Here is a 26,768-nt window from a genome sequence, read left to right as displayed (position 1 = left end):
GAGGACACAGGACTGGTGTGAGGACACATCCCTGGCGTACACCAGTCTGCCACATTAGGGTCGCATACACTCACACAGTTTTTTGGTCTGGAATGCCCCCGTGGGGACACTTTAGGAAATGTCATTAAACGTCTTAAAACATGGTTTGAAGTCTGTCAGAGCAATTTGCCCGTGGGGACCTCATTTTGCAGTCTCTGAGAGCAATTTGCCCGTGGGGACCTCATTGTAGGTCCCCACGGGTACACGAGTCCCCACCGGGCTGCGTGCAGTCAGGTTGATGTCCGCACCGTGGCGCATAAACGCAGACACACACATGCACTCACATACAAACAAACACACACACACACACACACACACACACACACACACACACACACACACACACACACACACACACACACACACACACACACACACAAAACAGACGCTCCCCACTTTTTGCGAGCGGTCATTCGAAAGTTGAATTTGTGACTAAGTTGCTTCAGTGCTATATTTTGTATGGAATTTATGTAAGTCAAACACTGTGCCAGGAGCCATTACTTTTTCTGATGCATCACATCCTCAGCGCGTCAACTGGGAAGAAGGATTTCCTCCCCGCCCACATACTCTATGCAGCCAATCGTTCGCGAGCTCGGCAGATCGGGGCCTGAACTCCTTGGCAACAGTTCAGCATAAACGGGCGCTGATTGATCAGCCTTGGTGTCCGTTGTGTAAACATCCAGCCCTTGAGATCTCTGTGTCTGTGTGTGTGCGTGCGTGTGTGTGAAGCCAGTACGCAGCCAATCGTAAGCGAGCTCGACCGGAAAGAGGCAGCAATAATAAATGTAATTTAGAGCATCTATCTCCAATCATTTTTTGAACATTCTGTACTGGCAAAAATGTTCGGGTCGGTCGGTCGGTCGGTGGGTCAGTCAGAATTTAGGTGAAATCCGACTTAGGACCGGGTTCCGTTCCCGGCCAATCGTAAGTCAAAATCCATTCAAAATGCAACCGTCTGCGGCACCGACGCGCTCGACCCGCCGCCACCTCGCCCCGCCGCCACCTCGTCCCGCCGCCACCTCGTCCCGCCGTCACCTCGCGCCAAAGCAAAAAGAACTGTCTCAAGGAGGCGATGCCGCCGACGCGATGCCGCCGACGCGATGCCTGTTGGTATTTTAAATCTATATTATTGATCATAGTATCATAAAATACTGATCATAAAATCAACTTTTCACCCCCTTAGTGCTCCCGTCCATATCCAACGCCATGGGAAAAAAAAGCCGAGCAAAGATTCTGAAATCTGGATCAGGAGCTTGTGGTTTACCTTCTTCCAAAGAGATGATGAACCTCGTTTCCCAGCTGTTGCAAAGTATGTTTATTTTGAGGACGCAGACAATGGTTTTTGATACACATGTGATGTTGCTCAATTGTAATTCTGTTACTCTAAAACAGGGGTCGGGAACCTTTTTGACTAAGAGAGCCATAAAAGTAAAATATTTAGAAATGTCTTTCAGTGAGAGCCAATCGCACGCGAGCGCGCGCACACACACACACAGGCGTGCGCGCACGTACAAATGCGCGCGTGCGGGCGCACACACCCACGCAAACACGCGCAGCCACTTTTCAACAAAATATCAGAATGTATTATTTAAAATAACTTTGTGACAGTACTCACTGTTAACATGAATGGTTTTCCGTTCCTCGTGATGGGTAAAAATACAGGCAAACGATTGGAATGAAATTCAACTTGCCGGTCCAGATGCGAAGTTACTGCTAGCTAGCTTGCACACAGCTCATAAGCTTCCACACTTGCTATCTGCAGAACATTTTCTCTCCTCAAAGGCGAATGCTCCGGTGCATTCAAGTTGAAGTGCATTCGTTGGGCTCATTTAAAGGGGCGTTTACCTGTTTCAACATGACGGGCAGTATCATCCAATCAAAATGGGGCTTTCAGACAACTGCAGCCCCAACAGGAAATGAACGATGGAAAAAACGAGAATATGCATTTAGTTTTATCGGCGAGCCATATGCAATCATCAAAACAGCCAAAGGTTCCCGACCCCTGCTGTAAAACATTGCATACTGACCCCAAACATCAATTTTTAGAAGTATATATATATACAGTAAAGTCTCGTTATATCGATATCGGATATATCGATAGTCCCGGTTATATCGATACTATTTCTATGTACGCACAGAGAAAATTACATGCAAACAGGGTCGGATATATCGATAGTCCCAGTTATATCGATATTTTTTCGGACTCCCTTGAATATCGATATAACGAGACTTTACTGTATATATATATATATATATATATATATATATATATATATATATATATATATATATATATATATACTCTGACGAAGGCGGAAGTAGTCACCGAAACATGTCAGGTATTTGAACACCTACACCATAGGTGTCAAAGTCAAGGCCCACGGGCCAAATCCGGCCCGCCACATCATTTTTTTCGGCCCGCGAAAGCAAATCAAACTTGTTCTTGTCCATGATGATTGCTAAATTCTGAGACAAAATGTCATATTTTTGGATGTCAACCACAATAAAAGTCATTATTCTTGACTTCAGATTTGAAAACGAGTTATTCATTAATTTGCTGTGTGCTCTATAGGTAATATTTGAAGGGATTTAAACATTCTAATGGGTTCCCCAAATTCATAACGGCCCTCGAGAGGAAACCATAACTACAATGTGGCCCGCGGGAAAAAATGACTTTGACACCCCTGACCTATATATATATATATATATATATATATATATATATATATATATATATATATGAAAATCCTTGTCTCACCCACCACGGGTGGTGTCTGTCCCCCATTTTAGCTCGAGTCCTCTACCAGAGGCCAGGAAGCTTGAGGGTTCTGCGCAGTATCCATGCTGTTCCCAGCACTGCGCTTTTCTGGACCGAGATATCCGATGTTGTTCCCGGGATCTGTTGCAACGACTCGTCGAGTATATATATATATATATATATATATATATATATATATATATATATATAGATATATAGATAGATATATAGATATATATGAATAAATGCATGCAAACAAACCTTCTCACTCTTTACGACACTAAATCATGCACAACAATGGGTCCTTGTGGGTGGGATACACATGACCTACAGTCCTGAAATTCACACACAAGAAAGACCGAGACTAGATCTTCGCCCTCCCGCAAAAAAAAAGAAAGCGAATCCCGAATTAACTCTGTTTTGTACGGCAGATTTTCAATTCCCAAGTACATTCGTGAATGGCAGCGAATGTGTTAAAGAGGGTGTTGTTTTTGTTTTTCAGAGTGCAGCAGTGAAGCACCGTCAGCCAATGAAGAGTGGGAGGAATATGTTCAAATTAAAAACTTGGTGGAGAAGATCCGCAAAAAACAGAAGGGTAACTTGGCTTTTGCCATGGACTTTTCTTCTGTGTGAAATTTTTTTTTTTTTTTTTTTTTTTTTTTTTTTTTTTTTTTTTTTTTTTTTTTTTTTTTTTTTTTTTTTTTTTTTTTTTTTTTTTTTTTTTTTTTTTTTTTTTTTTTTTTTTTTTTTTTTTTTTTTTTTTTTTTTTTTTTTTTTTTTTTTTTTTTTTTTTTTTTTTTTTTTTATAAATCTATCGATATATATATGGGGGTATCCCCATGCATCTATATATACCATATACCATCTGACGAAGGTGGAACGTAGTCACCGAAACATGTCAGGTCTTCGAACACCTACACCATAGGTGTCAAAGTCATTTTCCATGGTCCTAATTCGGCCTGCCACATCATTTTTTTCGGCCCGCGAAAGCAAATCAAACTTGTTCTTGTCCATTATGATTCTAAATTCTGAGTGAAATGTCATATTTTTGGATGTCACTAATAAAAGTCATTATTCTTGACTTCAGCTTGGTATTCTCCATCACCTTGGGAGGTGTTTCCCATTTTGACCTTGGGGTTTCCAGTCCATACTCCGCACAGATGTTTCGGTAGACTATGCCAGCCACCTGGTTATGGCGCTCCATGTAGGCTTTCCCTGCCAGCAACTTACACCCTGCAGTTATGTGTTGGATTGTCTCAGGTGCCTCTTTGCACAACCTACACCGTGGGTCTTGTCTGGTGTGGTATATCCCTGCCTCTATGGCCCTGGTGTTCAGGGCCTGCTCTTGGGCAGCCAGGATGAGTGCCTCTGTGCTGTCCTTTAGGCCAGCCCTCTCTAGCCACTGATAGGACTTCTTGAGATCAGTCACTTCTGCTATGGTTCGGTGGTACATCCCGTATAGGGGCTTTTCCTCCCATGATTGTCCCTCTTCCATCACCTCATCCTCTGTTCCCCATTGTCTGAGACATTCTCTGAGTACATCATCCGTTGGAGCCTTCTCTTTGATGTATTCATGGACAGTGGCTCTCACACTCACTAGTCCCCGGCCTCCTTCCATACGGCTTGTGTACAGTCTCAGGGTGCTGGACTTGGGATGGAACCCTCCGTGCATGGTGAGGAGTTTTCGGGTCTTAACATCCGTGGTCTGAATATCTTCCTTTGGCCACCTTATTATTCCTGCAGGGTATCTAATCACTGGCAGGGCATAGCTGTTTATTGCCCGGGTCTTGTTCTTGCCATTGAGCTGGCTTCTGAGGACTTGCCTCACTCGCTGGAGGTATTTGGTCATAGCCGCTTTCCTTGTTGCTAGTTTGAGGTTGCCATTGGCCTGTGGTATACCGAGGTACTTGTAGCTGTTTTCAATGTCTGCTATTGTTCCTTCAGGGAGTGAGACCCCTTCAGTGTGGACTACCTTGCCCCTCTTAGTCACCATCCAACTACATTTCTCCAGTCCGAATGACATTCCAATATCACTGCTGTATATCCTGGTTGTGTGGATCAGGGAGTCTGTCCCTTTTGCTCTTAGCATGCAGCTTTATGTCATCCATGTATAGGAGGTGACTGATCGCAGCTCCATTTCTGAGGCGGTATCCATAGCCTGTCTTGGCGATTATCTGGCTGAGGGGGTTCAGTCCTATGCAGAACAGCAGTGGGGAGAGTGCATCACCTTGGTATATGCCACATTTGATGGACACTTGCGTTAGTGGCTTGCCATTGGCTTCAAGTGTGGTTTTCCACATCCTCATCAAGTTTGCAACGAAGGCTCTCAGGGTCCTATTGACCTTATACAACTCCAAGCATTCGGTGATCCATGTGTGTGGCATCGAGTCATATGCTTTCTTGTAATCAATCCAGGCTGTGCACAGGTTGGTATGTCGGGAGTGCAGTCTTGTGCGACTGTTCTGTCAACTAGCAGCTGATGTTTGGCACCTTTAGTATCTCTACTAATGCCTTTCTGTGCTTTGCTCATGTATTGATCCATGAGTCCACTTATCTTAGCCGCAATGATGCCTGACATGAGCTTCCATGTTGTGGAGAGACAGGTTATTGGCCGATAGTTGGAAGGAACTGCACCCTTTGAGGAATCCTTCATGATCAGGATTGTTCGCCCTTCGGTTAGCCATCCTGGGTCAGTCCCATCCATCAGCAACTGGTTCATTTGTGGAGAGCTGTGAGTTTCTTTAGCCAGTAGGTGTGGACCTGGTGCCGTCCAGTTTTTCATACCTGAGACTCTTCCTTGTATATCTGCCGCTGTGATGGTAACTGGGTTCTGTTCAGGAAGGTTGCCGTGCTCCTCTTTCAGAGTCACCAGCCATTATGCACTGCTTTTATGTGCGACCTCCTTCTCCCATATGCCTTTCCAGTATCTTTCAGTTTCCAGCCTTGGAGGGTCTGCTCTGCTGTTAGAACCCTGCCACTGAGCGTACACTTTCGCAGGTTGTGTTGCGAACAGCCTGTTTATTCTTCTGGCCTCATTCTCTTTCGTGTACCTCTTTAGGCGACGAGACAAGACCTGGAGCCTTTGTTTGGCAGTTTCGAGTGCTTCAGGTATGGTTGTCTGCATGTACCTCTTGGGTATTGGCCTTTTATTCACACCTCTCTGGATCTCCGTCAATTGACTCACATCTTTCCGAGCCGCCTTGATCTTGGCCTCCAACCGTCTTTTCCATGGTGGGTAATGAATCTCGTGGCTTTCATGGTTGCTCTTGTAGCCAAGCATCTCTAGGATCACTGATGCTGAGGTGTATATCAGCTTATTGGTTTCCATGATCGTTCCGGTCGGGATCGTTCTCAGTGCTGCATCACAGTTTCCATGAGACTTTCAGGTGGCACTTCACATAGCCGTTGTAATCGGTTTCTTTGTTGCCCCGTTTTCATTCTTGCCATGATCTTATCTCTCAGGTTAGTTGCTGCCTCGCTCAGCATTTCATTCATTGGGGCTTGCCTCCCAATCTCTGGTTGAAATTCTTCCTCTGATGTGGCAGCCTGGGGCCCTTCACCTCGGAATTTGTGTTGTACCTCATCAATCTCAAGTTGTGATAGCAATTTGTGGATATTGGAACACTGAGCTACTAGTTGTTTCGTGGTCAACCGTGACTGTGGGTTTCGAAGTAACCATTCAACCCCCATTCTCCGCATGTAACCCCTCTGACTGGGGTTGCTTGAGTAGTAGCATTCCAACAGAGCCATGTTATCGCATCTCGTCCATCTCCGCTTTGTTTGTATATATCTATATATATAAATATATATATATATATATATATATATATATATATATATATATATATATATATATATATATATATATATATATATATATACAGTGATAACATAATTCGTTCCAGGACCCTGTTCGAAAAGCAATTTTTTTTTTTTTTTTTTTTTTTTTTTTTTTCCAACACCGAAACCATCTCTTTGCTCCTGTCACTTGTGAGTTTACAGCGGGGGGGCGGGGGGTGCCTCTCCCGGCCGTTCTCCACCTGCTGTCAATTCTGTAATCACGGACACGGGGCATTTATACGGTTCGCGTTTTCTTTTATTTGTGAATAAACATCCTGCTTGGGTAGTACATATATATATATATATATATATATAGATATATAGATAGATATATAGATATATATGAATAAATGCATGCAAACAAACCTTCTCACTCTTTACGACACTAAATCATGCACAACAATGGGTCCTTGTGGGTGGGATACACATGACCTACAGTCCTGAAATTCACACACAAGAAAGACCGAGACTAGATCTTCGCCCTCCCGCAAAAAAAAAGAAAGCGAATCCCGAATTAACTCTGTTTTGTACGGCAGATTTTCAATTCCCAAGTACATTCGTGAATGGCAGCGAATGTGTTAAAGAGGGTGTTGTTTTTGTTTTTCAGAGTGCAGCAGTGAAGCACCGTCAGCCAATGAAGAGTGGGAGGAATATGTTCAAATTAAAAACTTGGTGGAGAAGATCCGCAAAAAACAGAAGGGTAACTTGGCTTTTGCCATGGACTTTTCTTCTGTGTGAAAGCTTTTGTTTGTAATTTATAACGCTGCATTGACATTGACTATATTTATTTGGAAGAGTGCAGAATAATCAACACAAGAATGAACTGAAGGAGTGGTTTTTTGTTATTGGACTTCTGTGCTCGACACGGATTGTCTATAACAAACACTTTATTCAAACATAAGGGTATGCATATGTGCACATGGCACCAGGACACCCTTGGTGTCAACTGGTGAGTAGGCTCCGTTGGTGGGGGAAGATGCCAGTCCGACCTGGCAGACCCAAACGTGTTGTGAGGGTTTGTTGGGAACGTCTGGCGAAATTCCCCTGTCAGAAGGAGTTTCAACTGCCACCTCTGGCAGAACTTTACACATGTCCCGGGGGAGGTGGGTGACATTGAGTCCGAATGGACCATGTTCCGTACCTCCCTTGCGGAGGAGGCAAATCGGAGTTGTGACCATAAGGTGGTTGGTGCCTGTCGTGGCGGGCATGGGAAGATTTTGCTGAGGCCATGGAAGCTGACTTCCGGACCGCTTCAAGGAAATGCTGGTCCACCACCCGGCGTCTCAGGGGGGGAAAGCAGTGCACCACTTACATTGTGTCCAGTGAGGATGGGGCGCTGCTAACCTCGACTTAAGACGTCGTGAACCGGTGGGCAGAGTACTTCGAAGACCTCCTCAACTCCACCAACACGCCTTCCTTGGAGGCAGCAGTGTCTGGGGATTCCGAGGTGGGCTCTCCGATCTATGTGGCTGAAGTCACAGAGGTGGTTAAAAAGCTCCTTGTTGGCAAGGCCCGGGGGGTGGATGGGATCCAACAGGAGTTCCTAAAGGCTCTGGATGTTGTGGGGCTGTCCTGGCTGAGACACCTCTGCAATATTGCATGGTCATTGGGGAGAGTGCCTGCGGATCGGTGCGGTGTTTGCTGTGATGCGCACTTTGTACTGATCTGTCGTGGTGAAAAAGGTGCTAAGCCAAAAAGCAAAGTTCTCAATCTACCGGTCGATCTACGTCCCAACCCTCATCTATGGTCACGAGCTATGAGTTGTGTCCGAAAGAACGACATCCCGGATACAAGCGGCCCAAATGAGCTTTCTTCGTAGGGTGTCCGGGCCCTCCCTTAGAGATAAGGTGAGAAGCTCGGTCATCCGGGAGGGGCTGAAAGTCGAGCCGCTTCTCCTCCACATCGAGAAGAGCCAGATGAGGTGGCTCGGGCATCTGATTAGGATGCCCCAGGACGCCTCCCTGGTGAGGTGTTCCCGAGCATTCCCCACTGGTAGGAGACCCCGGGGACGACCCAGGACACGCTGGAGAGACTATGTCTCCCAGCTGGCCTGGTAACGCCTCGGGATCCGCCAGGACGAGCTAGAAGAAGTGGCTGGGGAGAGGGAAGTCTGGGCTTCCCAGCACAGACAAGACAAGTTGCAGTCCTCAATTACAAGACAATATATCAGGACAAACAAATCACTTTCAGCTACAAATGTGCTTCATCTTCATTTATACCACGCTTTTTCAAATTCTGCAGCATTAACAAAGTGCTTCACAAAAGAGTTATCAGAAAATAACATTGCACAAAACATGGACAGCCTTACAATCTTCACCCCGTGCTCACGCATCTCTTTTCTCCACACTTGGCTACAAACTGCGTGCAGGATCCACAATGTGAACTTCATTGACAGTTGCAACCTATTTTGAAACCATCCATCCATTTTAAAGGCAGATGGTTTTCACCCCAACAAGATGGGCAGCACAATACTGAAAGCAATTTGTTCAGCATGTTTTCACCATTACACAAACTGACAAATCACAAGTCACAAGTCACAAATCACACACCTACACCTTCCCCTTCATCCAGTTTACCAACACACACTTCCGCCCGCTATAGTCCCCCCAATAATCATTATCTCATCATGCTGCCATCTACCCCATCCACTGCATAATCACAACCAGATACTATAACCAGAGAAAATATTTAAAAATGCCAAATTCACATCCACAAAATGCCAAATCCAAATCTCCACCCTCTCCCCAATCCTCCCTGTCTCCGATTGAGCACCCGCTCACAGATTGAGCACATATTGAGCACTCGTCCGACACAAATTCAAAACGGACAACAACCTGGATTTCCTATTTATCGCCTTAATCTGGCAAAAATACCAGGACTACTTCTCACTCAACCAAGCCACCCCTGCTGGTTACACCTTCACCGACAAACCCCACCTCACTATATCAGGTTTTGGGTTGGCCTCAGTCCATAAAACAGAGTTTAAAATCAGAACAACCACCTCACCCACAGAGTCATTTGGAAATATTACTTTCAAATTACACGTCCCTCCCCCCGGTCATTGCCACCGTTTACCGTCCCCCAAGTTCACCCGTGATTTCTGTCAGACTTCTCCTATTTTGTCACACAGCTCTCATCTATCGCACCTTACACTCTGCTCATTGGCAACTTTAACTTCCATTTCGACAACACAAATCTCAAACAAGCCTCTAGATTTCTTGACCTTTTGGACTGTTTCAACTTCAATCGACATGTGAAATTCCCTCCCACATCCACAGCCACACTCTCGACTTGGTCTGTTCTTCCGGTGTCATCATCGAAAGACTCTCTCCAGCACTAACCTCAACATCTCAGATCATCTGGTTTTCACTCTTCGACTCTCTACCCCCCTTCCCAAGGAAAAGCAAATCATATCATTCGGAAACCTGAAATCTATCTCACCAACTGACTTTTCTATGTCCTTCAGAAACCACATGTCTATATTGCCTCCTCCACTGTGTCAACCCCAGTGTTCTCACCAACTACTACAACAGCACTCTGTCCTCCTGTTTTGATCAACTCACTCCCATCAAAATGACAGTAAATCTGTGTTCTTCACTCAGAACTTTGTAAACTTAAAACGAGAAAACGGCAGCTTTAAAGACTCTGTAATAAATCGGGTTTAACTGTACATCTCCTCAATGACAAAGACCACCTTCAGTTATACAAGCCCATACTCTGCAGCCACTTTGCCGACTACTCCAACCTCATCCAACAAACAGATGCTTGGCTACAAGAGCAACTGTGAGAGCCACGAGATTCGTTACCCACCATGGAAAAGACGGTTGGAAGCGAAGATCAAGGCGGCTCGGAAAGATGTGAGTCAATTGATGGAGACCCAGAGAGGTGTGAATAAAAGGCCAATACCAAAGAGGTACATGCAGATAACCATACCTGAAGCACAAGGCTTGGGACCGGCACAAGAAGACTTATGTCCCTTTGTGGCTACAGAACAAGCAACTTACTCAGTAAAAGGCTCCCATACACAAAATGATCATCGGCACAGCAACATTCAAAAAAAGCAAAAACTATACTCACAATTTGATGACAATGCTCCAACATTATCTAATTGTGTATATTCCAATGGAGATTACAAATGACGGTCAAATTTGATATTGTCTATTTTCAGGTATGTCGATTATATTTGATGGTTGCCGACACAGCCATTTCCAAGACCTGCTTTCCTGGGCAAAAACGAATGGGTCTTTGTGTGATGGTCTCCAAATTGCCAACTTTGGAAAAGAAGGCTATGGCCTTCAAGCCGCAAGAGATATAAAGGTGAGAATGACTGTGGTGTTGGTTGTGCTTTACTGTAGATATAAAATTCATGAAAAGGTAGAAGTTGGCATAAAAGTCATAGTGTCTCTCTTGACAAATTTGGTCTGAAAGCATGAGCGTGTCCTTGGTATGTGTTTCTGACTTGATACAATGTATTATTATCATTATTATTACAGTAAAGTCTCGTTATATCGATATCGGATATATCGATAGTCCCGGTTATATCGATACTATTTCTATGCACGCACGGAGAAAATTACATGCAAACAGGGTCGGATATATCGATAGTCCCGGTTATATCGATATTTTTTCGGACTCCCTTGAATATCGATATAACGAGACTTTACTGTATTATTATTATTATTATTATTATTATTATTATTATTATTATTATTACAGTAAAGTCTCGTTATATCGATATCGGATATATCGATAGTCCCGGTTATATCGATACTATTTCTATGCACGCACGGAGAAAATTACATGCAAACAGGGTCGGATATATCGACAGTCCCGGTTATATCGATATTTTTTCGGACTCCCTTGAATATCGATATAACGAGACTTTACTGTATTATGATTATTATTATTATTATTATTATTATTATTAGTAGTAGTAGTAGTAGTGGTAGTAGTATTATTAATATTATTATTAGTAATATCATTAGTATTATTATTATTACGAGTGGTCCATCGATGAGAAGGTCTCTTCAGCCGTCATCTGTACTACTTTAAAGGTGTCGGACGTTTCGCTTCTTATCCAAGAACTAAAAAAGAAAGGAAAAAAAAGTTTGCTGACAAAGCCTATTGGATTGGATTGGATTGGATTGGATTGGATATGCCTTTATTAGTCTCACAGTGGAGAAATTTACATTTCACAGCAGCAAAGTGATGAAAGGAATGAAAGTAGAAAAACGAAATACATGAGCTGCTGGAAAGGCAGCCACTCTCGCGGCGCCGTCTTGAAGTCAAAAGAACAAAAAAAAAAAAACTAAATAACAAATAATATGACAGCATAGAGACACTATGACAAAACAAAGACACAGAGAGACATTCATTCTTCAGGACTTGCTGTACCCTCTTTGTGATGACATGAAACAGTCCTAGATGAAAGAGGAGAGGATCAAAGCGTCTTTCCACCAGTGGATCAGGGACATCATGGTGGAATGTGCACGTCGACTACAAGCTAAATGTTGAAAGCAAACACGCAGCTGTAGCATCCATTGACGAAAAGAGATTGTCTCACATCTCCTGTTCCACATAAATCTGCTTCAATTCCAATCCGCAACAGTTCCACATACGCATCGGCGCTCTGCGCTGACGCTCCTTTCTTCTTATTGCGGGTTCCTCAAGTCATGCATCCATCCAGCCGCAGACCGTCCAACGGCACTGACCTTTCCGCTAAACAAAGCGGGCCTGTGAAGATGCTGCCCATTACAGGCGCAAAAAAGCACAATGGCCCCTTTGGTGTCCAGCGATGGCAGTCGAATGGCTCCGACATTCCTCCCATTCAAAAACAGTACTGGCATATTCATGCTGCCGAAAAGGCGCAACCGCTCAGCACAGTCTCCTCCTTGATGAATGTCGTGGTCAAAAATGCTGAAAAACAATCTGTATCCGTTCCACACGATGCACAACAACACAAAGTGACAAAAGAAAACACAAAACAAGACAAAAACAACCAAAAAAAAGCAAGGCTCATGAGAGCACTTGCTGAGGCTGCCTACTCGGGCGCCATCTTGGACTTCTTCTTCCGAAGCACAGTATAATAAAGTCACTTTATTTACATTTGTGATGTCATTGATGGATCTTAATTGACACCTGTTGCTTTCTGACTTGTAAGGTCTTACGAAACTGAGGCACATTATCATTCATCATGTTGATGATTCTCATAGCCTTTTCTGGATGGAACTGTTCTTTAAAAGCCTGCACATCAACTCTTGAATGGCCTGCTTCTGCTTGTCCTCTTGAAGGCAAATCAAATTCTCTGTGTTGATGACCTCATTACGGTCAGCAACAAGCTGCTCAATGTCATCTGCATTCACTTCGAGTCCCGTAGGTGCTGGCAGAGATTTTATTACAACAAAAGGCGTCAGTCCGATGATTCCACGGACGCGTAATAAAACGCGACAAAAGAAGGCGGGCGGGGCGAATAAAATGGCACACTCGCGATCGGAACCGGAAAGCAACAAACTTACGCGATCGCGTCTAACAATCACCTCGTGCAAAGCAAACTTTTGGATTTGCCAGCACAAGACACAGCGATGTGCTTCGTCGTAATCATGTCACTCGTGAGGTGACAGCGACTCGTTGAAATTAAATGAAATTGAAGTGTTGCGAGCGGTGGCCCCGCTCCAGCTGTCAACTCGCACATGACAATTTAGTGTGACTATTGACACGCTGTTCCGGTGTGTGTGAAAACACTAGCTCTGATTGGCTTACCATGACACATGACACTACCCTTTATCCAATCACAATCACTTCTATCGCATCTTGCCAGTGAACTTGACACTTGAACGCACCGTTCAAGTGTAGCAACACAGAAACGTTGGCAAGTGTTTGTCCCTACTCATTCAGTTGGACAATGCTTTCCAAACAGCCTACAGTCATATGCGCTATTCTCGAACCTGAACGCACCCCAAGTCTTGGATGACAAATAAACAGAGCAGAGTAGATGACTACGGCTGGTAGTTTCTTCAATTTATTCATAGTAACGCACCACATCTGACTGTCGGTATACGCAATGCCGACCGAAAAATAAGACACATCTGTGTCGTAGAATGTTACTCTCAGGGAAGTGACACACAGCATGAGAGATGTGTCAGGCTGAGATTCACATGGCACCTGTGACGCCACAAACGCACACCTCATTCGTGTTTCTCAATGATCTCCTTCTTCTCCTTGGCTGAACACGAGCCTGTGGTGTTTTTTTTTCCGGTCCCATAATAGTAAAATTATCTGCAAAAATCCTCGGAGGCGATGAACGTATGAATTCAGAGAGAGGGGGTGTGGAAAGCTGGGCTGGCTGGAACGCTGTTTGGTCGTGTGTGTCCGCCGAAGATCTGAAGATCACTCCGCCAGCCGTGGTGGGCGTGTATCGTTAAAAGTAGTGTGTATTTCAAGGTTTAATTTTCATAAATTTGACGTTCGTAAGACGAAAACTGGTGACTCTGACGAAGGCGGAAGTAGACGCCGAAACATGTCAGGTATTTGAAACACCTACAATACACTGTCTGTAGTAAAGAATCTGTTTTAAATTACGTAAGACGAAAAGTTCGTAAGATAAGGTGTTCGTAAGCTGATGTCTCACTGTATGTCCTTTCTGTGGGTAGTGACGTAGGGTGAGGACTCGTCACCAACTCAAAAACAAGACTTCCGGAATATTCAGCGCAAGTCTTAAAACGTATAATATATAGCTACAGTAAAGTCTCGTTATATCAATATTCTCGGGAGTCGGAAAAAATATCGATATAACCGGACTATCGATATATCCGATCCTGCGGCATGTACATTTTCTCCTTGCGTTCATAGAAATAGTATCGTAATAAGCAGTACTATCGAGATAACCGATATCGATATAACGAGACTTTACTGTATATGCAGTGGAATCTTTGTAAAATACGCTCAGTAGAAGTCATTTGAAGCGATTTTACAAATTATGCACGCAACTTGTCCGGAGACGTCGGTTGTCCTTTAAGCATAATCGATACAGTAACACATGTAATATCATAAGTGGAAAAACAACTGTTATAGCAGTTCACTGAGTTACTTGAACTTGTGAAACTCTTTTCTTTTAGTCTCCATGATACAAAATACTACCTAGAGGTGGCCAAGTAATGCTCACCAAACGTAGCCGCTTTTTTGAGGTATTGTTGGTGAGAGGGATCAACATTGTAACATTCGATGAATAACTTCCTCTCCGATCTTTTTCTCTCGACTTATGCTTTCTATTTTGACTGGTAGATGGTGCCCCGAAAGAGGCCGCCTTTACATCAGCTCAGATATTTTGTTCTTCTACTTCTTCTTTTTCCTTTCCTCTTGCTTTCATCACTTTGCTGCTGTGTATTGTAAATTTCTCCATTGTGAGATGATAACGGTTAGAATAATAATAATGATAATAAAAATAATAATAATAATATATTTTATCTATGAGCTCCTTTCAAAGCTCTCAAGGACACTTTACAATCACATAAACAGGGACATAAATAAAACCACAGATAAAATGATAAATAATAGCAAGAGTTAAAACTACACAGAGAATGCGATCTTGGTGGGTTTTGAGATGGGATTTGGATTGGATTGGATATGCCTTTATTAGTCTCACAGTGGAGAAATTTACATTTCACAGCAGCAAAGCGATGAAAGGAATGAAAGTAGAAAAACAAAACACATGAGCTGCCGGAAAGGCAGCCACTCTCGCGGCGTGAAGGTGGGAAGATAATCAATATTACAGATGTTGGGAGAAAGAGAGTTCCAGAGTTTGGGGGCAGCACGGCAGAAAGCTCTGTCCCCCATTGTGCTGAGACGGGCAGAGGGGCACACAGAGTTGGAGGGAGGAAGAGGATCTGAGGGAACGAGAGGGGACAGCAATTTGAGGTTAACTTTGATTGAAGGTTCAAGGATGAAGACGGATAGAGTTCGGATTGAAATTTTTATCCGTTGATGGCAGAAAACCGCAAGAAAAAAGAAAATGTTTCGCTGGAAAGTAGAGGCAGTCAGACGTGCCAGGATACCCTCAATCAGAAATTATGTTGGCTCCTTCCTGCACACTTTATTTAATCTAATTTAATCTAATCTAATACAGTGATACATCGGTGTACGAACGCTTTACCTCACGAACTTTTCGCCTCTCGAACATTAAATTCGCGAGAATCGTCTTGACTAACGAACTAGTTTTCTCCGGACGAACGTAACCACACAACGCAATGGTGGCTGGCGGACTAGTTTTCAGCGGATGAACACCAAACCACGCGATCGAACAGCGCCATGGTGGCTGGCGGACTACTTTTCCATACCCCCTTTGAGTGCGGACGTGATTTGCTATCGAGTGGAGTACTTTCGTAATGATGGGACCGAAAAAGACCCCACCACAGGCTAGTGTTAAGCCAAAGGGGGCACAAAAGAAAATTACGGTTGAGCATCATCGAAAAACACGAACGTGTGCGTTTGTGTGATTTAACGTTCCAGGACCAGTACGCAAAATCCTGTGGCTAAGGGTTTTTCTGTGTTGTCTAAGCAATGGTCTCAGGCAATAGAAGAGGTTGAAAAACCTCTGTTGATTTGGATTAATAAAAAGCAGCTAGCATGGGTGTGAGTCAGGGTATTATTGCCGAGAAGGCATTGCAACTTCTCTCGGATATCATCAAGAGGTAACTACATCAACGACCATCACAAATAAACATAAAACGACTATTATACAGTACAGTTTATTTCTTTAATTGCAATCCATTAGGACATTTATTATTATTATTACATTTAGTATATTTTCTGTAGCTTTAAAGGACAACCGACACATTTTTTTTGTTTCCTAACTAACATCAGAAAAACGTTTTATAGCATCTAAAATACACAAAAACAAGCAGGCTGATATTTTAGTCAAATGCAAAACACCAAGAAAAATGACTTAAAGTTGCCCAAATCTGCCACTAATGAGCTCAAAACTGGAGAGATTCAAAAAATCCCGCCCCCATGTTCGTGATGTCTCATCAAGAACCTCCTTCACAAACTCCCTTGCTCCAGAATCAAAACAATGGCTTCAGAGAGTTCAGATACTGAGAAGATCCTTCCTTATTGTCACGTCCTGTTCGAGGAGTGGTGACAGGACTCGAGGGACGAAGAAAAATAGTACGGGGTTGGATCCGAAATACACGGTGGAGACGGTAAATTCAAGAAAAAGGTTTTTACTGAGACATGCAGGGCAAAACAGGGAGTAAGACAACCGAGTGGACAAACGGGACCAACCTGCGTACTGCTGGGAGACCGGGTAACAACAGAGAATAGACCGGCGCGGACCGAGTGGCTTTTATAGCCAGAAGGCACAATCAAGGAAATGAGCAACAGGTGAGTGAGTCCGGAGAGCAGGTAGGGGAGGGGCGCGCTCCTGGTTATGGAGGCTACCTTGGCCTCATCACCATCGTAGACGGAGGGTTGTTGTTCGAAAACCAGCGGGCACTGCATCAGGAACTGAGCACAGCACCCGGGTTCGCCTGCGTAGCGTGAGGGTTACGGTAGGGGAAGCTCGCGCCTACTCACAGGAGGAAGGGGGCGTCAGGGTGGCGATGCGTGTCTCAACCTCCTGTAGGCTTTGAGCCAGCATGGACACGGTATGGCGGACCTCCGCAACCGCTTGCGCCAGCTGGCTCGAACGCTCCGCCTGATGGGTTAAGGCGGATATGAACTTGTCTCCACCGGAGAGATCCATGGTTGGCCGGTGTATTATGTCACATCCTGCTCGACGAGTGGTGACACTCTCAAGGGACGAAGAAAAATAGTAAGGCGTTAGATCCGAAATACACGGTGGAGACGGTAAGTTCAAGAAAAGGTTTTTACTGAGACATGCAGGGCAAAACAGGGAGTAAGACAACCGAGTGGAAAAACGGGACCAACCTGCGTGCTTGGAGACAGGGTAACAACAGAGAATACACAGACGCAGACCGAGCGGGAACGGGTGGCTTTTATAGCCAGAAGGCACAATCATGGAAATGAGCAACAGGTGAATGAGTCCGGAGAGCAGGGAGGGGAGGGGTGCGCTCCTGGTGCTAAGGAAGATGTGACACTTGTTACTCATCCCGTTATGAATATGATTCAAATAGTTCTGAAGAAGAAAGCACAAGTGGTTTGCGATCGATTAAAGAAGTTCTTCCCTATCAATTTGTGCCGTATGCAAGCCACGAAACTGGTGAATGACACGACAGATGAAGCATATATGAAGCTCAGTGAATTAGCAATATAGCATCAACTTTGGTGAGGTGGCATTTAAGGACATGAATAAAATAATAAGATACAAGATGTCAACATCAATGCAGATTGTTTAATGGTTGTGCATGCAAAAAGGTGTTTAAACTTTCAAGATGAAAAGTTACAAACTTACGTATTAATGGCCTTCTAAACAATGGCGTTTATTATAAGAAAATTGTAGTGAATCGCAATTCACATCAAATTGAGATTTTACAAAGTAAAATATAGCTGTATGTGGTGTAATATTTGTAAAATGCTGTCAGTAGAAGTCATTTGAAGTGATTTTACAAATTATGGACGCAACTTGTCGGGATGTGTCGGTTGTCCTTTAAGCATAATCGATACAGTAACACATGTAATATCATAAGTGGAAAAACAACCGTTATAGCAGTTCACTGAGTTACTTGAACTTGTGAAACTCTTTTCTTTTAGTCTCCATGATACAAAATACTACCTAGAGGTGGCCAAGTAATGCTCACCAAACGTAGCTGCTTTTTTGAGGTATCGTTGGTGAGAGGGATCAACATTGTAACATTCATACATATATATATATATATATATATATATATATATTATTATTATATTATTCAATTTTTTCTTGAACAACCCATTTTCTACAAATGCATGTTCAACCTGTGCTGGCTTCATCATCCTTAAATAAGCGCCACCTGATTCACACCTGTTTTTTGTTTTTTTCTGTTGACAAGATACATGTGTAACAACGCAAGCAATAAAATGCAAAAATGTATGGTCCAAAACTGTTTATAAGAAACTGCAGCGCAATACAGTATGAACAAAATACAGTTTTACATGACACATCACAAATTTAGGACATTTTGGTACAAATTGAGACTCGTAAAATACCTATTAGCCTTTCTTTCAGAAATGGAAGTCCTGTGGATTTTCCAAATGCCATGAAAATTCCTGAGAAAAAATATTAATAGTCCACTGCTCTCTACTGTCGATCGTCAGCACGAACATGTACATGCGTACATGCATTTTCAACCAATCAGCACCAACGCACCCGAAGTAATACCAAGGGCTCAAAGAGATAAAGGTGACAGTCGTGCCTGTGGCGATCAGAGCACTCGGAACAGTGACACCCAAACTATATGAGTAGTTGCAACAGATCCTGAGAACAGCATGGGATATCTCGGTTCAGTATCTCGGCGCAGTGCTGGGAACAGCACGGACACTGCGCAGAACCCTCAAGATTCCTGGCATCTGGTCGAGGACCTGAGCTATGGGATCATTGCAAGTCCTCCATGGCCCTAGTTTGCGCTATGAAACTTACCTTCTCTCAAAATAGTGGTTCAGTGAGCAGCAGTTATTGAGCACGGTAACGGGTAAAGCATTCAAGGAACAGTTTGCTTACTCAACTATCCGTTGAGCCATAAACATTTTACTCTGTGCAGCTAATCTGATGCATTCCACTCTGTCATCCACGGCCATACTCGTCCTCTTTATTTGGATGCCACGGTCGACAGGACGTACTTCTTCTTCTTTTCCTTTCGGCTTTTCCCCTCAGGGGTCGCCACAGCGAATCAATGTCCTCCATCTATCCCGGTTTTGTGCATCCTCTTCTCTCACACGAGCTACCTTCATGTCCTCTTTGACCACATCCATAAACCTCCTCTTCGGTCTTCCTCTCGGTCTCTTGCCTGGCAGTTCAAGGCTCAGCATCCTTTTCCCTATATAGTCACTCTCTCTCCTCTGGACATGTCCAAACCATCTCAGTCTGGCCTCTCTGACTTTCTCTCCAAAGCCTCTAATTGGATTGTATTGGATTGGATTTGCCTTTATTAGTCTCGCAGTGGAGAAATTTACATTTCACAGCAGCAAAGTTACAAAAGAAATGAAAGTAGAAAAGCAAAACACAGGAGCTGCTGGAAAGGCAGCCACTCTCGCGGCGCCGTCTTGAAGTCAAAAGAACAAAAAAAAACTAAATAAGAAATAACATGACAACATAAAAACACAGAGAGTCATTCATTCTTAAGCACTTTCTGTACCCTCTTTGTAACATAAAACCCTCTTTGTTACGTAAAGCATTTCCAGATGAAAGAGGAGAGGATCAAAGCGTCTCTTCACCAGTGGATCAGGGACGTCATGGTGGAATTTGGACATCTACTACAAGCTAAATGTTGAAAGCAAACGCGAAGCTGTAGCATCCATTGACAAAAAGACATTGTCTCACATCTCCTGTCCCACATAAATCCGCTTCAATTCCAAGCCGCGACAGTTCCACATACGCATCGGTGCTCTGCGCTGACGCTGCTTTCTTCTTATCGCGGGCTCCTCAAGCCATGCATCCATCCAACCGCAGACTGTCCAACAGCACCGACCTTTCCACTGAACAAAGCGGGGCTGTGAAGATGCTGCCCATGACAGGCGCCGTTGACACAAAATGTAGTCTACCTGTGTACTTCTGCCTCCACTCTTATAGGTCACCCTATGTTCCTGTCTCTTCTGAAAGAAAGTATTCACAATAGCCATTTGCATTCTCTTAGAAAAGTCAACCACCATCTGTCCTTCAGCGTTCCTCATCTGGAGTCCAAACCTGCCCATCACCTCCTCATCATCTTTGTTTCCTGCGCCAACATGTCCATCGAAGTCTCCACCAATTACAACCCTCTCACTTCTCGGGATGTTCTGTATGACTTCATCAAAGTCCAACCCAAATGTCTCCTTCTCTGCCAGCTCACATCCTACTTGTGGGGCATACCCACAAACAACATTGAACATTCAATTTCTAGCTTCAGACTCATCATTCTATCTGATACTCTTTTTACTTCTAAGACATTCCTAACAAACTCCTCTTTTAAGATAACCCCAACTCCATTTCTCTCTCTGTCTTCACCATGATAGAACAACTTAAACCCTGACCCTAAGCTTCTAGCCTTGCTCCCTTTCCACCTAGTCTCCTGGATACACAGTATGTCTACCTTCCTTCTCTGCATCATTTCAACCAGCTCTCTACCTTTACCTGTCATTGTTCCTACATTCAAAGTTCCTACTCTTAGTTCTATACTCTTGGTGTTCCATTTCTCTCTATTCCTCCGGGCACACCTCCCTCCTCTCCTTCTTCGACCAACAGTAGTCCATTTTCCACTGGCACCCTGAAGGTCAACAGTACCAATGGCGGCCGTTGTTAACCTGGGCCTCGACCGATCCAGTATGGGATTCATAGGTTTGATTCGCATATTTGTTTTGGCAAGTTTTTTACGTCGGATGCCCTTCCTGACACAACCCTCTGTATTTATCCGGGCTTGGGACCGGCACAATAAGACACTGGCTTGTGCCCCCTTGTGGCTACATTGGTCGACAGGACGTACATGTACATTAATAAATAATAATAAATTAAAATGGTTTGCAATTCCAGTAAAACCCAAACTAAAACATTGGTGTCAGTCATTTTTGTTTCCCTTGTAGGGCCCTTATAACTGAAACCAAGAAGAAAAATATATGAGAAATTGGTTTATATTTTAACAAGCATTATGAAGTTTACATGTTTGATTTCTCTCGCAGGCCACATACAATTATGTAACGGGCCAGATATGGTCCTTTGGCCATGGGTGTGATATCATACCTTTCACGGTCAAGCAAATAGATCTGGTTAACCCACTTTGAGGAAAATATAAATAATTAAAATGCATTTCCTTTGTTCTGCAGGTGTCTTTAATGAAATATTATCCCAAAAATCTAAATTTCCTTACCTTTTGTACTGGTTGTAATCACTGTATAGGCAGAAGAACTGTTCTTGTGCATTCCTCGGAAGATCCTGATGACATTGGAATCTGCACATAATTCCATCTTGGGTAAGGAAATCACATCCTCATTTTCTTCATGGTGTGTAACCAATTAAATGTTAACATTTTTATTTTAATGTTTCTTGCAAATTATAGGGTATCTCCTGCTCACTTTTGAGTGACTTTTTAGCACTGTTGACAAAAACAACATTTCAAAAACACTCACAAGCTTTGTGTTTTAACTAGTTGTCAAGCAATTAAAAGATGTAATCACAATCACATTTTGAAATTCATAGTTAACTAGCAATTCATTGTTATTAATAACATATTTTATATGTTCTAAATTTTGATTTGATTTTGTCCTATTGTACCCATTTTGATGCTTTCATCAACAAGGAATCGCGGAACAGTTTTCTTTGTGATAAATATAAACATTTACATTGATTTGTCTGCAAACTGTGGTCGGCCAAACAGACGTGCGTGGACCAATGGGGCGCAGTCATTGTTTTGTTTCGTGTTTATTTTAGAGCAACGTAATATATGGTGTGATATGGTGCCGCATTAATCTTGCGATAAAAAATGTAATCCTGTTAAAAGTGATTTAAATCAATGCCGATAATAACACGTTAAACTGACAGCCAAGTTTTATCATGAACACACACCATTTTCATAAATGTATCATAGCTACCTCAGCTATGACATACCTGGGAGGAAAAAAACAAAAACAGATGCCCACCTAACTCGAAGCTTAAACCACATCACCTGAGCTGAATTTCCGGGTCACATATGAACGCACACTCACACACTCACACACACACGCACACACATAAACACACACACACAAACATGCAAATACACACAGTCACAGTTAAGATTTTGCTAGAAAAAGTTTGGCAGACATACAAGAAAGAGTCTCAGAAATGAAAAACTGAACAGCACGAGTCTCAGACATGGTTCACCCCTACTGGCTAAAGAAACTCACAGCACTCCATGAGCGCCTAGCAGCACAAATCGACCAGTTGCTGAGGGAATGGACTCACCCAGAATGGCTAACTAACTGAAGCTAACTCACTGAACTTGATTATTAAGGATCCCTTAAAGTCTGCAATCCCATTCAACCAATCGGCCAATAACCTGTCTCTCCACGACATGAAAGCTCACGTCAGGCATCATAGCGGCTAACATAATTGGACATATGGGTAAATATATGAGCGAAGCACGGAAGCGCATTGGTAAAGATACCAGAGGAGTCAAACATCCGGTACTAGTTGAAAAAACAGTCCCACAAGACTGCAGGTCCCGACATACCCTGTGCACAACCTCGATTTATTACAAGAAAGTCACTGACTCTCTGCCAGATATGTGGATCATTGAATCCTTGGAGTTGTATCAGGTGAACAGGACCTTCAGAGCTTTTATTCCGAATTTGATCACGATGTGGAAAACCATACTTGAAGTCAATGGCAAGCTACTTACCCAAGTGTCCATCAAATGTGGTATATGCCAAAGGTGATGCACTCCCCCCACTGCTGTCTGTATAGAACTGACTCCCCTAAGGCACATAATCACCAAGACAGGTTATAGATACCGCCTCAGAAATGGAGCAATGATGAGCCACCTCCTTTAAATGCATGACATGCATGACAAGCTGTGTGCCAAGAGTGAAATAAAAATATAATCCCTGATCCATACAAGCACAATCTACAGCAGTGACATCAGGATGTCATTAGAAATTGAGATCAGACACAAGGAAATCCACAGTGAAGTAGTCCTCATTCCTTGAAGGAACAATGTGAAACAATGCGGACAGCTACACGTACCTTGGTATACTACAAGTCATGAGGACCTCGAACTGGCTAAGATGAAAGTGGCTATGGTGAGGGGTGAGGCAAGTCCAAAGAAGCCAGCTCAATGACAAGAATAAACAGCTAGGCCCTGCCAATGATAAGATACCCTGCAGGAATAATAAGGTGGCAAAAGGAAGAGATTCAGACCACAGTTGTATAACCACAAAGCTTCGGAACTTTGGAGGGTTCCTTCCCTAATCAGCTCCCTGACATTGAATGGAAGCTGTCAGGAGGCAGGCCGGGGACTAGTGGGTGTGAGAGCTCAAATCCTCCTTGATCAGCAGCAGCTCCTGAGCACCAGAGCCATTGAGGCCCAGATGTACCACACCAGACAAGACCCAATGTGTAGGTTTTGCAAAGAGGCACCTGAGACAGTCCAACAGATAAATGCAAGGTGTAAGATGCAAAGTGTAAGATTCAAGAAAAGTCTACATACAATGCTATTACCAGATGGCTAGTAAAGTCAACCAAAATGTATGTGTCGAGTATGGACTGGAAACCCTGAGGTCAAAATGGGGAAACGCCTCCAAAGGTGGGGGAGAATGACTGAGCGACGATCCTTCCAGATATGGAAGTAGTATGGATGATAATGGTGTACCAAATAGATATCGTGATCATAGATAAAGGGCAGAGGAAAGCTGTTCTCGTTCGTGCCTGTTGTGGTCCCTAGTGATGGAAATATCAGAAAGAACAAACATGAGAAACTACAAACATGGGCTCATAGAGAAGATGGAAAGACCCTGGAAAGTAAAGGTGACAGTTGTGACTGTGGTGGTCAGAGCTCTTATGGCAGTGACCCCCAAACTAGAAGAGTGGTTGGAACAGCAAGGATACTGCACAGACACCACGCAAGGGGTGAGACGAGGATTTTTTTTTTTGTATTTAATGCTTTTTTTTCACCCTTTAGATCAATTGACTTGAAGCAGTCTATTGTCTGCTAGTCCACCATTGATTTGTTGGGCACGACTGCCCAAGGGTGCAAATAAATACAAAAATAAATAACATATTACCTTTGCAAATGTTAAAATATGGGCCTTTTTAGGCTGTAGACTAAATATTGCCCCCCCCGCCCTACGAACAAGATACGTTCCAAGCGGTCGTTCGTAAGGTGAATTTGCTTGTAAATTTCTTCAGTCCTATATTTCGTATGGCAGGGATGTCAAAGTCAAATTCACAGAGGGCCAAAATTAACAAAAAGAACATTGTCCAGGGCCAGATCATTTTCTTAAAATTAATTTGTTTGTTTTTATGTTCTTCAAGATACATTAAACTACTGTATTAACCATCCTAATATATGTGATCTCATGAGAGGCTAGCTCTCAGAGGGGCATGACAAAGAGTGCAATGGGCGACAGGTTTGAATGTAAACCAAGATTTTAATAAGTAGTTGAACCGTTGTTCAACAAGTTGTTGAACCGTTCTACCAACCCATCCGTCTGTGGGTGGTAGATAGAAGTTCTCAGTTGCTTGACCTTGAGCAGAGCACATAGGTCCTTCATGACCTTGGACATAAAGGGGGCTTCCTTGGTCTGTCAGTATCTCCTTTGGGATTCCCACCCTGCTGTTGAGTGTAAACAGTTCCTTTGCAATCTTCCTAGTGGTAGCCTTTCTGAGGGGAACAGCCTCTGGAAACCGAGTGGCATAATCAATCATAACTTAAATATACTAGTGTCCCCTTGCACTTTTTGGTAGAGGTCCAACTATATCCAGCCCAAGCCTTTGAAAAGGGGTCTCAATGATGGGTAAGGGAATGAGCGGGTTTCTGTATGTGGGCTTTGGCGCCACCTGTTGGCACTCAGGGCAAGAACAACAATAGTTCTCCACATCCTTGTGCACCCCTGGCCAGAAGAACCGTTGCAAGATTCTCTCTTTTGTCTTTTCTACCCTTAGGTGTCCCCCTACCATGTGTGTGCGTGTGTGTGTGCCACACACACACACACACACACGAGCTACAGTCCAGTACTGTAGCTCGGTGTGTCTGTGGCACGAGAAGTTGTTCATGTACCTCATCATTTTGCTTCGTTACCTGGTATATTAACCCCCGATCAACGGCAAAATGGGGGTATGTGAGACTCGTCCTTTCGCCTCGTACTACACCCTCGAAAACCTGCACATTTTTCATGCCGTTGGCAAGGGTATAGTCCTGTAACTGGGCTGTACCATACTGGCCTGTTAGGGGAGGTAGTTTCTGGTTCCCTGGGTTCTCGGCACCACTGGAAGCCAGGAGATTTTCTGGGGCTGGAGTCTCCTTTATTGTCTCTGGGCCAGACTCCGTCTCTGGTGGTGCATTTGCTGTCCCTATAAGAGCACAGGCTGGGGAGAGTGAATCTGGGGGGTAGGCTTGAGTATTCACTACATGCATCTTACTTCTCCCCTTCCGAGGTGGTCGGGCCAGTCTTTCCTGTGTTACTTTCCACAGTGGGTGAAAGGGCAGCCGCGTCCAATCAGAAGGGGGGCAGGGAGAGAGTCAACCACACCAACTACCGTGCGGATGATTCCCTTGGATGTGGTCATAGTGAGTTTGGTGGTGTGGTACTCTCTGGTGTCTCCGTGGACACAGGAAACCGGAAGGGTTTTTTTCTGGAGACAAGCTGGTTGGATCCACCAGCCTTTGGCGCACCAAGGTGACCAGGCTTTCGGAGTCCAGCAGGGCTTCAACATCCTGTTGATTCACTGTCACTGGACAGGTGGGGGGTCTTGTTAGTGAGCTACCACTCACCCCCAGTAGGGAGGCTTAATGAGCAGGGTGGGCACTGGAAGAGTCATGTCAGAGGTCGGCATGGGCTCTTCCGTTGGTTTCCCACACTGCCATGAGATGTGTCCCGTCTCTCCGCATCTGTAGTATTGTTTGGGCTCCGTGCCCCTGGGCGTTCGCCACTGCCTGGGTGGGCTTCGGACGCCATCCGCAGCCATCTTGGCTGCGTTGGGAAGCTTAGGCACCTTTGTGCGGACCATTCCGGTCCTGGATGGGGATGTGTTGCCGGTTTCCTTCTTGGTCGTTCGCAGCATCTCCACTGTGGCCACTGTTTGGCAGGCAGTAGTCAGCGACTGCTGATTGATGTTCTTTTTTGCCTCATAAGTAGCGATCCACTACAATGGCCTCCCCCACCTCAGCTGCCGTGTTCCTCTCCGGTTCCAGCCACTTCCGGGCAATGCGGGCCAATTTGTGCATCTGTGCGCGTGGAGGCTGGTCTGGCTGGAACGTCCAGGTGTGGAAGCGCTGTGCCATCCCGAACTTGGTGAGCCCACCTCTGCTGAGAATTT

At 44.0% G+C, this 26,768-nt stretch overlaps 1 protein-coding gene and 1 pseudogene across 5 annotated transcripts in view; both read left to right on the top strand.

The window, feature by feature from the left end:
- setd3 (SET domain containing 3, actin histidine methyltransferase) overlaps positions 1 to 26,768 on the top strand; it is a 62,555-nt gene that overhangs the window by 9,245 nt on the left and 26,542 nt on the right. Inside the window, exons 2-5 of one of the 5 annotated variants that reach the window (XM_089004167.1) lie at positions 1,223 to 1,348; positions 3,300 to 3,392; positions 10,806 to 10,954; positions 21,654 to 21,726. In XM_089004167.1, the coding sequence (XP_088860293.1) occupies positions 1,246 to 1,348; positions 3,300 to 3,392; positions 10,806 to 10,954; positions 21,654 to 21,726 (418 nt within the window). In that variant the 5' untranslated portion in view covers positions 1,223 to 1,245. Of the gene's footprint in view, positions 1 to 1,222; positions 1,349 to 3,299; positions 3,393 to 10,805; positions 10,955 to 21,653; positions 21,727 to 26,584; positions 26,744 to 26,768 lie in introns of those variants that run through there. The other 4 variants (XM_089004165.1, XM_089004163.1, XM_089004164.1 and 1 more) reach the window with 4 other exon arrangements.
- Positions 22,578 to 26,578, top strand: LOC148894044 (uncharacterized; annotated as a pseudogene).

This window comes from Hippocampus bargibanti, linkage group LG09, assembly GCF_051943395.1.
Source record: "Hippocampus bargibanti isolate YZ-2025 linkage group LG09, ASM5194339v1, whole genome shotgun sequence".
In the NCBI taxonomy this organism is placed as follows: domain Eukaryota; kingdom Metazoa; phylum Chordata; class Actinopteri; order Syngnathiformes; family Syngnathidae; genus Hippocampus; species Hippocampus bargibanti.
This window is presented reverse-complemented; position numbering and strand designations above follow the sequence as displayed.